This window comes from Lepidochelys olivacea (genome assembly GCF_965140295.1).
Source record: "Lepidochelys olivacea isolate rLepOli2 genome assembly, chromosome: 1".
NCBI lineage: Eukaryota > Metazoa > Chordata > Testudines > Cheloniidae > Lepidochelys > Lepidochelys olivacea.
The window spans coordinates 118,381,970-118,398,407 of record NC_140411.1 but is presented as its reverse complement, the minus strand read 5'-3'; the positions used below and the strand labels follow the sequence as shown (position 1 = coordinate 118,398,407).

Genomic DNA, 16,438 nt, shown 5'->3' with positions numbered 1-16,438 from the left:
TCAGGGATCAGCAGAGCACACAGCTCCAGCCCTGCCTGCCAGAAGGAGAGGGAAGAGTTGGATTCCCCCCCGACTGGGGTAAGACTCATCAGTCACTGATGGCTCTGGCTGTGCCAAGGGATCCTAGAAGAGTCAAGGACTTAATATAATCAGCTATTAGTTTTTCCCATCCAGAGCAAACAACACTGTCTCCCAGTATCTGAAGGAAATTGGAACCTGGACAAAAGATCGAGCTAAATCAGGAAATGATAGAAGCAGTTTTAGTAGGAGAGGGTAACGTTTTGAGAAAGTGTCAGCAACTACAACCTCAGCTTCTCCCATTGTCATCTTCCCACAGCTGCTCAAAGTAGTGCATTATTCTGAAGTCACTTTGGACTCACTGCTGACTTTGGATGCACAAATAGGATCTATCACCAGAAATGCCTTCTTCCCTCTTTGGTGTTCAAGGACATTTAGTTTGCTCTTTCCACGAGAAGACAGTCCTAGTCCTGGTTATCCTGTAGTGCCACCTCCAAACTGGACGACTGCAGCATACTATGGAGCACATACTGTCTCATTGTGTTTGTACCTTGCATTGGCTCTCCTTTCAATTTTGGATGTGTATAACAATGCTGATTCAGATCTCTAGAGCCCTCAATGGGTTTGGCCTGACCTTTCTCTATGAGTGCCACTTCTTCCGTGCCCCAGTGGGGCGGTTATGACTGACAGGGATGATAAGGCTGTCTCAAAGGTGGGACTCTGTGACGAGGGGCTGAACATTCTCAGTTGAGTGCCCTCTGCCCTGAAAGTCTCCAACAGACAGACAAGAGGCATCATCCTACTGGAGAACAGAAAACCATGTCCCAAATACCAGAAGAGTATAGGTCCAAGTTTAGCCTGAATTTTCTGTGACTCTGAGTGTTGTAACACACATGTCAAACATATAAGGAATTGAATTATGGTCGCATGCTGGGATGTGCAGCTTTAGTACAGGCTATTTTTCAGGGTCCACATATAGAAAGGCAAAATGGATACATGTCTTTCCATCTCTATCTGCAAACCACTGGGCTTCATGTGCTTTGACCAAAAACTCGTATGCAGGTTTATATGAAGCCAGTTTTTAATTGGGAAATCAGCAAAGAGCTGTATTGGTGGTAGCATATCCCCTTAAGCACAGTGGGGACAGCTGTTTGACAATCTCAGCTAGGGATCATGCTCTCAGCACACACACTTGAGGTAAATTCTTAGTCACTGAGCTTCCTACACTTATGTCCATCTATTTGGATGCCACTGTGCCTGCTCATAAATTGGTTGCAATACTCCCATTATGACATAAGTGCTGTGCGACTCAAGGGTTAGTTGAGCAGCCTGCTGAATACTGAAGGGACAGTACCATCTGAAAACTGGAAGACACCAGGGATACATCTACACAGCAAACAACACCCTGCATCAGCCAGTCTCAGAGCGTGGATCAGCTTACTTGGTCTCACGGGGCTTGTGCTGCAGCACTAAAAATAATAGGTTTCAGAGTAGCCGCCGTGTTAGTCTGTATTCGCAAAAAGAAAAGGAGTACTTGTGGCACCTTAGAGGCTAACCAATTTATTTGAGCATAAGCTTTCTTGAGCTACAGCTCACTTCATCACTTCACTTCAGTTTTTCCACTGCATGCATCCGATGAAGTGAGCTGTAGCTCACGAAAGCTCATGCTCAAATAAATTTGTTATTCTCTAAGGTACCACAAGTACTCTTTTTCTTTTTGCGGATACAGACTAACATGGCTGCTATTCTGAAACGTTAAGATCTTTTTGAGATTTTTACCCTGTTTCAGAGTCAGTCCATGAACAGAAATAGATTATTATAGTGAGTTATGACCATCATGGACAAGGACATAGAAATACCTGTTATCAGAGGACATGGAGGAATAAGGGAGAAATACGGATGTAGTTCTTTAATAGAAAGAAACTACTAGGTCCCTGGCCCTTGCTGTCTATGTCTGTCTTAGTAAGCTTTGCTTCCTCCCTCATATGTTGGATGATTGTGATGAGCATCCCCATTTCAGTCACTCATGCTGGCAACATACGTATGCTGAAGGACAGGTGTGATGTCTTGCTTTGTGTTTCTTTGAAGGGGTTGTTTTGAAAGCTCACCATTAGAATCTTGAGTGACTGTGCAGAGGGCCTTTCATTTTAGCTGTGTGGATCAGCCTGTCAGAAAAGATTCTCTAAACTAATACTTCTTTAGAAAACACATCTCTGTGAAAAAAAACCCTCGATAAATACATTCTACATATATAATTGAAAATAGGTCATTGGTAGAATTAATTATGCTTTTTATTTAAGAGATGACCAATATCGAAGGGAGTCCTTCCTAGCTGAACATTACAGTAGGGTTCTCTTTAGATGAGTGGGTTTAAAAAATAAACTAAATGCTAACGTTTAACTTTGCAGGATAACAGCTTGTGCCATGACCATGAATAAGTATGTGGAGGAGAATGTTTCCCAGAAGTCCTACACAACCATAAAGTATTTCATGAAGATGCTGAGCAGTGTCAGTGAGACCCTGATCTTTATTTTCATGGGAGTGTCCACGGTTGGAAAAAACCATGAATGGAATTGGGCCTTTGTTAGCTTCACCCTCCTCTTCTGTTTGATCTGGCGTGCACTGGGTAAGAAAGTCTTGACATGCAACTTTGTTCTTGAGCATTCTTTACAAGTGAAACATGCATTTAGGCACCCCAATCTCAGAATCAGGCCCTACCGGGATTCACAAGCCCCACCCCCCTCAGCTGCCACCAAACCCTATAGGTGTCAAACTTGCTCAGTGCCTGCGTTTTTGCATTAAAAGTTCTGTAGACACCTATGTTTCCACCTCTGCACATGCGCACTGCAGCCTCACGTTAGGTGTCTGTATGCCTAAACTCCGGAGTAATGCACAAACCAGAGGAAGATAGGTGCTTCTCCACCTAACTCTCCTGCAGGCCCAATCCGGTCTGCTTACTGAATCGGGCCTCACACAAAATGGGGGGAGGAGGAAAAGGAGGAGAAGCTCCCTCATAACCTTTAGCCCAGTGGCTAGGGTACTCATCTGGGATGTGGGAGATGTCCAGCTTAAGTCCCCTCTATCCCTGAGAGGAGAAGGGATTAGAACAGGGATCCCCTGGCTCTCAGGGGAGTGTTCTAACTACTGGCTATGGGGTATTCTGATATGGGGCTTAGTTTCTCCTGTTGAAGCTGTTCCACTGTGGATAAATAATTAAAGGGTCATTGGGCCAGAAGGAGTGAAAGCACAAGAGCTGAGAATTGCTCAGTTATAGTCTGGTGTTTAGGACACCTAGTGTCCACCAGGGACGGGGGAGACCCAAGGTCCTCTCCTTCTCCTTCAGTACCTCTTTAATGATATGGAACAGTGGAACAGCTTCAACAGGAGAGTGAGGGAACCTCCGTATCAGAATGTCCCATAGCCCAGTGACTAGGGTACTCACCTGAGAAGTGGCAGATCCCCTTTTCCCCCTCAAGGGGAGGGAGGACTTGAAACAGGGGTCTTGCACATCCCAGGTGAGTATTGTGCCACTGAACTAAAAGCTACGTGGGAGCTCCTCTTTCTTCTCCCCTCTGGCTTCTTGCAGAAAACAACATAGGAATTTAATTTCAAGGGAGTTCACAGCTGAGAATCCAAAGCAGAGGGAGGTTCCTGTATCCAATGTGGATTTAGGTGTCTAACTCTTTGAGCTTGAGAAAGGTAGGGCTTAGGACACAACCCTCTCCTCAGCATCTCCCATAGGCTAGCTTGGCTGGGGAACTGACTGTGAATGCTGGTGATTTCTAGTTGTCTAACAGTTAGGTGTTGTGACACACAGCACCGCTATGGCTAAGTTCCTTTGTGAATCTAGCTCTTAGGAGTTTAACTGAGCTCCCATAGACTCCCATAGGTGGGAATTAGGCACCTAACCAGCTTTCATGCTTATATAAATTTCACCGGGTGGACCTAGGTGCCTAAATAGTTTTGTAAATCTGGCCCTTAGGAGCTAAAGCCCATTCATTTTCAATGAGACTTAGCCACTGGAGTGCTTAAGTCACTTTTGAAGATAGGACTTGGCTCCTAAGTCTCTTAGGCACTTTTGAAAATGTTACCAACATTTTAAATTAAAAATCTCTCAATCTGGTAAACAGACATTTCCTTTCTTAAAAAAAACAAAAACAAATAAACTCTGTGTCATAAAAATAAACATCAGTAATGATGAGGCTTTCCATGTCACCTCAATTTTCCCTAAGACTATTGTCTTCATCCTTTCCTCAGGTGTTTTTGTTTTGACTCAGATCATTAACGTGTTCCGGACAATTCCTCTAACTTTTAAGGACCAGTTCATTATTGCCTATGGAGGTCTCCGAGGAGCCATCTGTTTTTCTCTTGTCTTTCTGCTTCCTGCTGCTGTGATCCCCAGAAAGAAATTGTTCATTACTGCTACTATTGTGGTGATATTCTTTACCGTTTTCATTCAGGTGAGAACTCTCCTCCTGTCAGGTTTTGTTTCCCAGATGTTTTGTGAAGAAGCATTTGAGAAGAAAATCAAAATGTTTAATCTGCCTGAATGAGCCTTTTTCAGAGGGTTTTGTCACATGACCAAACCTAAAAATGCAGTGTAGCCACTAGGCAGCAAAGGTGTGTCAGGTATTTATTACAGCTTATGTTAATGTGTAAGTAGCATTAAAATAAAAAGAAAACATTTCCTCCATAAGTAAATGTTAAAAGCCAACACAGCATGTTGGGCAAGCCAGAAGTTGGTGCCTTCTCTTAAAATAACCAACTGAGGATAAATACTAACCAGAAATTCCACTGTCACCTACTCTTGGATATTAATTTCCATATTACTATTTAGTCAGCCCTGAATTTTAATTTCTAAAACAATAGCTGATGGAGAATGTAACAAATCTGTGTTTGAATTATGAAAGATTTGCTTCTGGTTTCAAAAGCTGATTGTTTTTCTTCATCGTGGAATTCTTGAAAAACTTTTACTGGAAAAAAATGGTTGCCGTTAGCAAGTGCCATGTCACTAATAGGATTTGTCAGATGAATGCATCCTTTTTTTATGGACATCAATCCTAGTTTGGAGATTCCCTTCATTTCTGATTTGCTAGTGGGGACTGTGTTATGTGAGAGAGCACTTTGCCGACTAAATGCAACACTTGCTAATTACAGGGGTGAATTCATATTTGAAACTACTGTACCATACTTGTCTTTGGGGAGCCATGAGGACCCTCAGGCTGGTTGTCACAGTTCTGACTGAAAAAAAAGAAGGCATATGACTGAAATGTATGTCTCTATTCCTTTATGTCTATGAGTAAACAAGGATTTCTTTTCTGTTTTCTGTACAGGGAATAACAATTCGCCCACTGGTGGAGTTTCTTGATGTTAAAAGATCGAATAAAAAGCAGCCAGCTGTCAGTGAAGAAATTTACAATCGGGTACGCCATAACTTCAGCATTATAGGGTGAAATCCTGGCTCTATTGAAGGCAATTGCAAAGCTCCCATTGACTTCAGTAGGACCAGATTTGACCTGTAATAAGCCTGTGCCACAAGGAGATAAACTTTCTTTTGTAGATATATATTAGCCTTTGGATTGTTCATTTTCTAAATTGTTGATCTGCTGTGCTAAAATTACATTCCTTTTACGCTTTATATATGAATTTGCTGCAGTTTTAGGACTTGCTTATGCTAGAACAGTGGCACATGTTTAACTAAACTGATATTAACTTCAACTAGTGAAATCAGTGCAAACCCTAATGTAGATACACTTAAACACGTATAACCCTACCTTACATCAATTTCTCTCTGAATCTAAGATACATACTCCCATAGTTAGGTGCCTAAATACATTTGTGAATCCCACTCTGGCTGCATCACAATTTGTAATGTATTTACCCACAGCACACCTCGGAGCAGTAGAGAAATTCTATTATCTCCATTTTACAGATGGAAAACTGAAGCACAGAGCGATGAAAGCTCAGATCCTCAAAGGTGTTCAGGTACCTAAATCCAGTTGATTTCAGTGGAATTTAGGAGCCTAAATGCTTTTAAGGGCCTACGCCTGATGATATGTCTACACTGCATCTAGGAGCGAGCCTCTGAGCCCAAGTCCACAGAACTGAGTTAGCAGGGATCACGTTAGTATACTAAAAATAGCCGTGTAGACTTTGCTGCTGGGGCTGGAGCTCAGGCTCTTAAGCCTCTCCCACACACCCCAGTTTGAGAGCCCAAGTTACAACATCAAAGCAACGTCTACACCGTTATTTTTATATACGCTAGCATGAATCCCGCTAACAAAAATCTGTGCCCCTGGGCTGTGAGGCTTGCTCCCAGATGCAATGTAGATGTACCTTAAGTGACTTGCCCCAAGGTCACACAGGAAGTTTGTGGTGGAGTAGGATATTGAAGCCAGGTCTCCTGAGTCCTAGGCTAGTGCCTGAAGCACTCGACAATCCTTCCAGTCAACCTAAAGCAATTTCAACACAGACTAAACTGGTTTAAGTGCATCTATTAACCCTTGCAGTCCCTTCTAACCCTGTGGTTCTATGATTCTACTTTACAGATTTGCACTGTTTTAACTTGATTGACTTTTGAATTGATTGAGTTAAACTGGTGCAACTTTTCTAATATAGACAAGACTTCAGTGATTTAACCAAGCTATTGTTAAAATGTCATATCTAAGAGCAAGCTAAATGATGTCTGTGGGAATTCATAATGAATCTGTATTTTTGCCTTTAGTTCTTTGATCATGTGAAGACGGGAATTGAAGATGTGTGCGGACACTGGGGTCACAACTTTTGGAAAGATAAGTAAGAATGTTATTTAAAACTCTTCACTGTAGAAGGGAGACTAAGTTGGCTGAGTGGATGAGCTGGCCCACCAATTGCAAAAGCAGCCGGTCAGGCAGCAGATTGACGCCTCAGGGTTTTACTCCTGTTTGCTTTGGTTTTAGCATGCGTGGGTTACACCGTGAGACAAAACAGTTTTACAAAACTACAGGAAAACAGAACAAAACCCTAAGGCTAGGTAAAAAACCCAGCCCTCTGACCCATGGCTGTGGAATTCCATCACCTCACACTATTCATTCCCCATTTCTGGCTGTTTTTGCAATTTTTCTGTATGGCTTTTGAGAGTCTGTCTAAACCTGTAGTCCCCAGCCTGCTTTGCTATTCCAGCCTGTATGGCTTTGTAATGTTGAAGCACAGGGTTAGCTCCTTGCTTGGTGGAAACCAGTCAGAATCCTTTGGCTCTTATCACAGGAAGACTCAGGAACTAGTTGACTTTGAGGTGCCTGAAAGAGTTGAATATCTGAACAGCGGATTGTCTGTTGCCCGGTTCTGGATGGTTTTATTTCAAACTTAGTAAGGAGAAGGAGGATCAATAGTGGTTCAGTAAGCATCCAATTGCTGCACTAGAGGCGAGAACTTCTAACAAATTTGAATGTTCTTTTTCAGGGGGCCATTAAAAGTTCAGAGCATGAAAGGCAGTGAGTTTAAGCCAAGGCCTTTTTGTCGCTATTACAATAATATTTACTGCTCCCTTTGTCTTTTAGGCAAACGGCTAATTAAAAATAATAATTGTCAATACGCCAACACAATTAAAAGCTAAAGGTCACTGTTAGAGGATGAATGTATGAGCCCAAACACAGGCCAGTCCCAGCAAAAAGAAAGATTTACTTGATCCTTGATTACCTCATTCAATGATATTTGATAGACATGCCAGAAATCCATCCTGCAGGGAGTAACCTCCATCCCCAACACTGCAGCCGTGGAATATTTGCTTTCCCAAACTATTTGTAACAGAATCTAACTGGTCGGGTTGGTTTGCCTCCCCCACAGGTTTAAAAAATTTGACAATAAGTTCCTGCGGAGACTTCTAATCCGGGAGAACCAGCCCAAATCAAGCATTGTTTCCCTGTACAAGAAGCTGGAAATCAAACACGCCATTGAGATGGCAGAAAGTGGGATGATAAGTACAGTCCCATCCTCAGATTCTCTCAAGTGAGTAAAGCCAGTGTGGATAAACCTCCATGTAGGTGTGTGGGTTTATTATACTACACCATTTGTGTACAGGGATCATCTCTTCTTTAAGGCTGGTATCCTAGTGTTGCCTGACACTGACTGTGCAATTACCATTTTCCCCACAATGAATCTGAAATGAATACTATCAGCGAGAGTGATGGCTGTAGCTTTGGGGTCGCTTGGGCACTGCCCCACTAAGAGAAGTGAAGGGATTCATTGTTGCTCAGTTTCACCTTCAGCCCACAGAGACTGAAGGTGACCTTTGCTCTTTCAGGTTGGAGAGCCTGATGGCACAAGTATCCCAGAGTGCAGCACATTTCCATAGGGAGCTGAGTCTAACTTTTGGGACAGTGCCTGGTCTTCTGAAAGCAGCTGGTACAGCCATGGCCGGATTTAGGGGCAGGCGACCACCCGGGGTGCTGGGCTTGGGGGCGCTGGGCTCAGGTTGCTGTAAGTTATTCAGAAGTTTAACAAATTGGGGGTGTGTGTGTGTGTGGGGGGGTCCATTTAGTCTAGGGCCAGCCCTGGGTACAGCAGCTGGAAAGGAGGTTTCAGGGGCACTTTGAAAAGTACCTCAATCAAATCTGTAGTTTAATCCAACCTGTATAGAATTTTGAGAGAGCATGACATTTTTGGGTGAGTTTTGAGCTTTGAGTCAGGATTACACCTTCATCTTGTAAAAAAAAAAAAATCCCCCCCCCTGTGTAAAATGTTATTTTTATCTCTAAGGAAGAAAATTGGTAATTTTAATTTGTATGATCAGGTATTAAGCATTTCTCTCTCTAGCTCTCTTTTTTTTTCTACTTTGCAACAGTGACTATCTGTTGGAAGATAAAGTAAGGCCGCTTTCCCCTGCTGAAATGGATAATATGCGAGAAATATTAACAAAGAATCTCTATCAAATACGACATCGAGTAAGGGTGAAGTTATACTTAATAGAATGTCCCACATCAGTTTTGAATGTAAAGGTTATCTGTAAAATCCATTCTCAGACCAGATTCTCCTCCGGTGAAAATCAGTGGAGCTCCATTTGGATTTATGCCACTTGAGGATCTGTCTCTTTTATGTTCACAATAAGCCATAAGGGCTTTACTGGTGTTTATACCTTTGTATGGCTGCTAAATATTATTGTTACATTACATCCAGCTTATTTACTTTACTTTTGAAGGGTCATGTGCACATAGCCCCATGAAACCAAACTCCAATTTTGTCCCAGTTCTGTCATGCCAGTGTTTTGGTCAGCTCTTGATGTGAGACTGCTCTGCTCATTTTCAGTGGTTGTGCGGTTGTTTCTATTGAGAGTACGAATTGATGAGCTGAGAAAGTCGTGAACTAAAAGCAAAAAGGACACGGTACTTACACCCTCCTGTGGCTAAAATGGCTCGTGTGTCTGGGTTTTTGGAAGGTGTTCAAATGAGGAGCTGGCTGGAGCTGAAAATATTCTCCCCCTTTGGTGACTGATCTTATCACCTTCAAACGAGTGTCCTCAATTGACACACTGAATGAGCTAGTGTGAGTCTGGCATAAACACTGTATGAAGCCATTTCCCCCTAATTCTTTTTCATGATAAATATTGGCAGATTTAACAAAGGCAGGTGCCGAACAGAACGCCTGCGGAACAGATGACTAAAGAAACATTGACCTAATCACTCAGATTGTTCTTAATCAATGTTTAATGTGCTTTGGTTTGCAAGATATTTGTGACACTTAATAGAACATTAAAGCAAAAAGTGCACTTTGTGCTGTTTGTACATCTTCAATGCATTTGCCATTGTGCTTCTGAAAATGTTACCACTGCCTTTATTTTTCAGACAATGTCATATAACAGACACAGCCTGGCTGCAGATGCAAGTGAAAAACAGGCCAAAGAAATTCTTATCCGTCGCCGGCACAGCCTGAGGGAGAGTGTAAAGAAAACCTGCAGCCTGTCTAGGGACAAACCGGTATTTGCATTTTAGTATGTTTGTAGAAAAGAACTTGTCATAGCTAAATATCATGCAAAATGTCCCCTTGAAACACAGGAAAATTTGAATGTGTAAGGGAACATGTAAAAATCAGTCATTTGTAATACTGACACTTAGGCTCTGATCTTGCACCTTGTTCTGTGCACGAGCCCTGGAGCTTGTGTGAAGCCCCATTTACCTCCACAGAGTGCCATGCAGTTGCATCTGGGTGGAACATGTTGTAGGGTGAGGTTCTATTGCAGCTGTCATCTGAAATGTCCACAAAAAGAACTTCCCAAACTTCATACACATAGCATGACAGACACACAGCTGTATGCTAATAGAGCCTGCTTGGCTGAGATAGACAGTGGCACTGAGGCAGAAAATCTGTCCATAGGATGCTCCGCAACAATGTAAAGAAGAGAAATTTTGACCAAGCTCAGCAGACCAACCCCCTCATTTGAAAAGTGCCAGGCGTTCTGCAATATCCACAGAGGGCATATAAAACCTCCAGCTTTGAGGAGGCACATAAAGGACCCCTCTCCCCACCAAGTAAATTGCATGGTATGCAATTTATTCTGCTTCAAATGATGTGAAGGGCTGAGTCAACCTGTACTGAAATAATCACAAACTTCCGGTCATATCTGAAAGACTAGGGGGAAAGGGTCTTCCAGCAGAGGCCACACTGGCAGCTGCTTTGAAATCAATCCATCTACCCACTTTAGGAGAATGGAAAATTAATCATTCTTTGAATATTTATTGTTGCATTCCATGGTTACTTTGTAATTACTGTACTCATTGTTACAGCTGAGATCAGAGTGACATCTGCGAGAATCACTGTATTTGGTTATCATTATTGAGGCTACCATGGCATTTAGTGTAATACTGGATCTTGTTCTGGAATCACAGTATTTTTCTGTCCCTGCAGCCATGGCTACACATTGCCTTGATCATGCAAATAACTGATTTACTAGTCAGGGATGCCAGAGAGAAATACAGGACAAAGAAATTTTGTGGGTGGGAAAAGGAACAGGGGGTCCGAGCCAGATTGTCAAAATGCACAGACAGTAAATTTTAAAATAATTTTTCTTAAATAATGCTGGATTTTTTTTACTTAACCAATATGCCTTCAGCTCAGTGCTCATGCGTAGCATTGCAGTATCCAGAGGACAAATGTCTGATAGGAAATGGATTTCAATTTCAAGTTTCTTTTGGGTACACGAGTGGGATGGGTAGATAGGAAAAGGGGGCAGATTTTAAAAGTTATATAAAAAATTCTCTTGACAGTGATTCACAAACTGGATTCACTTGAGAAATTGTAGATAAAAAATTAAGAGTCCTATGCAGTAAGCTACCTACCACCAGTTGCTGAGTGTCTTCAACTCCACATGATTTTAATGGCTCAGCACCTTGCAGGAGCTAGGTCTTTAGGCCCTGCTGTTGTAAACACTTACGTGTGTTTAACTCTATGCAATGAGTTGCCCCATGACCTCACTGGGATTACTCACATGTATCAAGTTACTCAGATATATAGGTGATTACAGGATCAGGGCCTAGATTTATTCCTGCTCTGAGAGTTTGTAAGCCAACTTTCAACTTTGAGCTAATTTTAATAACTAAGTAATAAAGTTCTAAACAGGGATTGTGTATAGAAAGACTTTGGGTTTTCCTACATTAGCAAAAGTGGTCAAGGAAAGGTTGGGATTAATGAACATGTAACTAACTCTGACCTATCCAGACCTTTTCTCTAGTATAGATGCATATTAATATATTTTATTTCAGTTTAGCTGGCTGACATTAACCTTAGGCCTCTCATTGGGTAGGGCAGGCCTCAGCCAGCTAAACTGAGGCAAAAGATTAACCCGGGTCTGTGGTGGGAAAAGATCATGATCAACTATCATGTGTTTGCTAACCTCAGCCTAACCTTCAGCTCTTTTCCTAAAGTAGACAAACTCTTTCAGACATCTCCCTTGTGTTTCTGGTGTTCATTATGTGATATTTCACTCTACTATAATTTAACACTTCCTGCATTTATTTATACAGGCTCTCTCCAAAGCAACACGGTTTCTGTCCCTGCCTAAAGACGCTAAACTGCCAGAGAAATTACGAATAAGGAATAAAACATCTTTTAGAGGTAATGCAACATGTTCTGATACCAACGGCAGCACAGCCTACTATATGGCATATTTGGGATGGACAGACTCCCCAGATAGGGCCACATTTACCCATGTGAGTCATCCTTACACGTGCAAGCCATAGCGTTCACATCAACGTGATTACTCACATGAGTAAGGACTACTTGCTTGGGTGAGGGTTTGCAGGATGGTGCCCATATCCTTGCTCCTAAACTACAGCTTCAGTAACTTCTTCAGTTGTTTATGAGACCTCAGCACTATTCAGCTGAAGAGGAAGTATTTTTGTAATGTCACCTTAGAGCAGTGGTGCCCATATTTTTCTTGTCACTTTCCCCCCCCAGCCAATGTTCCCTCTAATTTTTGACACGTTATTTTGTGTGCGCAAAAAATTTCTTCTGTGCAAATTTTTGAAGCTTAGAAGGAACAGTGCCCCCAACCCCCTTACCAGGAATGGAATCTGTCCACACCAACCCCCCCATTACTACACAGTAGTCTCAGGGGAGGAGCTTGGGCTGAAGGTGGTGCTGGGGGCTGAACTGGGGGTGGAGAAGGAATAAGGGCAAAGCTGGGCGTGGAGTGGAGCTGCAGCTGGGGGCAGAGTTGGGCTGGGAGCAGCGTGGGCCTGGATGGCACTCCCTTCCTGCCCCCCTGTGGAAGCTGGCCCAGACCCCGCTGCATGCCCCCCTGAATGTTCCTCCGCGGCTGTCTAGGTGGGGCGTGCCCCACAATTTGGGGACCACTGCCTAAGATGGTATTGTGTTACTTTGCCATTGCAAATACTGCTCTTATGGGGCTATTAATTTGTAATTAGCACTGGCATGTCTTAAGATGAAATACGTTATTGATAATTAACTGAATTAAAGTGGCTTTTTTGCTCCAATAAAGTTTGGTGGTGGCAGAATATATTTAATTGGGGTCGAGCTAGGGGGCAATGGTGAGAACAAGAGCCTGGACCCTGTGGGTGAAATCCTGGCCCTGTGGAAGCCAGTAGGAGTTCTGCCATTGACTGCAGTGAGCCCAGGATTCCACTCTCTATATTCAGGGGGTAAGAGGAAGAGAAAAGTGGTCACATCATTTGAAAAGGGAGTCAGAAGAAACAACACAAATAAGTAAATCAGGGCAACAAAGATTTGGAAAGCAAAATATTTAGGCCTTGATTCACATGTCTTCAAAATACAAACACCTTTCCCCCATGATTCCCTTTTTCTTAATACCAAGGGATATTTGCATTTAAGGCCCAATCCTGCAAACCCTTACTCATGAGAGTAGTCCTTACATAACTACTCCCATAAAAGTGAATGAGATTTCGCATGGTAGCAGTTCTGTACCACTGAAATCAGTAAGAGATTATGATTTAGTTCAGTGGGAACAGGCACATATGAGTCAAGCCTAGTCCTGTGAGTGAAGGTTTGTAGGATCAGGCCCCTGTTGTGTTTTGGTGTTTATGACTTTCTCTGTTTATATGTTCACCATAGGGATTATCCCCTTTAAAGATTCCCCCATAAAGATGAGGTTAGATGCTAACATCTGGCCTGCTTCTCCTTTCACCCCAAACTTTGATGCTAAAAAATGAGTATCTTCTCTGCATTACAACCCATACATAGCAGATCAGAGTCATTGTCACAGGCATTAGAAAGAATGAAATCTTAGATCCACAGACTATTGTCCAAAGAGAACAACTAGTCCAAACCAGGTGAACAGTAGCCATAACCAGTGGCTAGGTCATTGAACATCTGGCAGGAGTTGGGAATAGACTGTGAGTGTCCTAACTTTGCCACTGACCTTGGGCATATCAATGTGTCTTTCTGTGCCTCAGTTTCTCAATCTGCAAAATGGGGATACTACTTACTCTCTTTTGCAAAGTGCTTTTTGTGCTATAAATGAAGCACTATTAACAAGCTGAGTGTTACTATGGCAACTGGCTCAGAATGCTGGTCAGTGAATGAATTTGACTCCCTCTGGGTGATGTGTCTTTCTGGATATTGTAGTGTATTTCACTCCCCAAATATCTCAGTGTTTGCCAAACCGGTGTTTAGGCATTTGGTTTCTCACCAAATTTTTTTTAATATTCCATGGAAAGTAGACAGCCTTTGTGAAAAATTTCGTTTTGTTGAAATCTGAGTTTTCCATAGAAAAATGGTTTCAATGGAACATCTCTGGCTTGCCCTCTATATTATTTTTATTATAATTTATAAGTAGATAGAATGAGCTCCATCTGATTCTCTCCCACGTAAAGTAACAATCAGGAGCTACCACTGGGAAGATGCAATACATTTAGATTAAAAAGGAGTACTTATGGCACCTTAGAGACTAACAAATTTATTCGAGCATGTCTCTAAGGTGCCACAAGTACTCCTTTTCTTTTTATGGATACAGACTAACATGGCTGCTACTCTGAAACCTACATTTAGATTCAGTGACATTTCCAGACCATACTGCCCACCATAATTAGTGGAATATGACCCCCCCACAAGTTTAGCGATGGACCATGTCCTTGCAAGTTGGTAATTATGTCTTTGCTTTCCTGGAGTGTAGTGATGCCTTTTATTCTGTAGCTCTGTCTACAGAGGTCATCCACTGTCACTTAAAATTAAACACTGAAAAGGAAATGTGCCTCAAGATTATTCAATTGTCAAAAAATATATAATTTGACACATTTAGAAAAAAAAGAAAAAAGCCTGCCACCAGAGATGGAGAAAGGTTTTCTTTCTGTGAAATTATGTGGGTGGATGGACAATTATATGAGGATATATTTTGTTGACCTCTTCCTCCTTTATGCAAGAGAAATGCTGTGAAGAGTACTAATGGGAACCATTCCTATGACAGTCCCACAATGTACTCCTCTTAAATACTATTAAAAATAGATTTAAAGCACCATAACTGACTTAAGTATAGGAAATACCACAATTCATTTGTAAATAGTAAATGCTATAAAATATGGAAGTATTAAAATTATGGAAAGTATGCAAATATTGAGGAAAATATTAAGAAATTTAAAGGAATGCTGCTAAACGGAAAATCATTTTGATCTATATCTATCTTCAGGAATATTATCAACTTAAACTACCAGACAGTGACCATTTAAGATTATTTGTTGATAAATTACCACAGCTTTCATTGAGACAATTTGTACTCTTCCCTGGGGAGACCAATGAGAAGGGGTTTGAGGGGTTGGAAACTGTAAGATTTACTACATGGTATTTCCTTGACATTGTCCCTTCTGGTGGCGTAGAGAGGAGGAGACATGACCTACCACCTCCACAGATCCCTAGGGAAGATCCTTTGTCTGGTGGAGGGTTGGTCCCTTTGTGCTGCTTCTCTGGACCTCCTCCACCCTGGGCCATGCAGTTCCTTCAGGGAGAAGTGTGCATGCACAGAGGCTGACTTTACAGTGATTTGAGTACTATTTACTTAGGCAAGGATGCCCAGTGTAATAACGGCTGCACAGAGAGGGCAAAACATCGCAAAGAGCAGCTCATCCACCCCTCTTGCCCATACAAACCCTACCAAAGCAATATCTGTGGAACATTCCCAGTGGGAGTTCTTCAGGGCTGGGGAGGGAGTAAATGCAGCAGACCTGACACTTTCCCAGTATGGACATTGCTACACTTTGAGCTGGAGGTATAAATTCCAGCTTGAGGAGACATACCCTCCAAGCTAGCTAGTGTGCTAAAAACAGAAATGTAGCCGTGGCGCTGTGGGAGGGGCTAGTTGCCCAAGTACACGCCTAGTATTTCAGATGGGATTGTACCGGAGCAGCTAGCTCATCCCACTGCTCACACTACTATTTTTAGCGACGCTATTTTTAGTGCATTAGCTCAATCAGAGCTCGTGCGGGTATGTCTCCCCGAGTTGGGAATTACACCTCCAGCTTGAAGTGTAGATGTAACCTATGGATGCATCTACACTGCAATAAAAAACCCAGGTCACTGAGTCTAAGGGCCTGGGTCAGTTGGGCTCTGAGACCCACCCCCATCACAGGTTTCAGAGCCTAGGCTCCAGTCTGAGCCTGAATGTCTACGCTGCAATATTTAGCCCTATGGTCCAAGCCCTGCGACCCCAAGTGCCCTAGAAGCCCCATCCATATGTCTGCATTCCCTTTCCCTCGTGTAAGTGGAAGGGAGCACATGGGACTGCTGTCTAGAATAACTGGAAATGTATAAGGAAATGTCACAAATGCTTGTGAAAAATTCAGCCAACTGAGCACAAGTGCAAAATTCTATCTGTGCAAATTTCTGGGAAAACAGGCAAAATGGCTGTGAATTTCAAAATACAGATAAGCATTTTTATTTCTTGTGGTTGATACTGTGCATGGCTCAGTTATTTTGTTTTACA

General features: G+C 42.4%; 1 protein-coding gene across 1 annotated transcript in view; it reads left to right on the top strand.

Annotated features, from left to right (window-relative positions):
- SLC9A2 (solute carrier family 9 member A2) overlaps positions 1–16,438 on the top strand; it is a 36,770-nt gene that overhangs the window by 17,864 nt on the left and 2,468 nt on the right. Inside the window, exons 4-11 of the mRNA XM_084647474.1 lie at positions 2,427–2,644; positions 4,276–4,478; positions 5,352–5,441; positions 6,743–6,813; positions 7,843–8,004; positions 8,840–8,939; positions 9,837–9,968; positions 12,012–12,102. Of these exons, the coding sequence (XP_084503600.1) occupies positions 2,427–2,644; positions 4,276–4,478; positions 5,352–5,441; positions 6,743–6,813; positions 7,843–8,004; positions 8,840–8,939; positions 9,837–9,968; positions 12,012–12,102 (1,067 nt within the window). The remainder of the gene's footprint in view (positions 1–2,426; positions 2,645–4,275; positions 4,479–5,351; positions 5,442–6,742; positions 6,814–7,842; positions 8,005–8,839; positions 8,940–9,836; positions 9,969–12,011; positions 12,103–16,438) is intronic.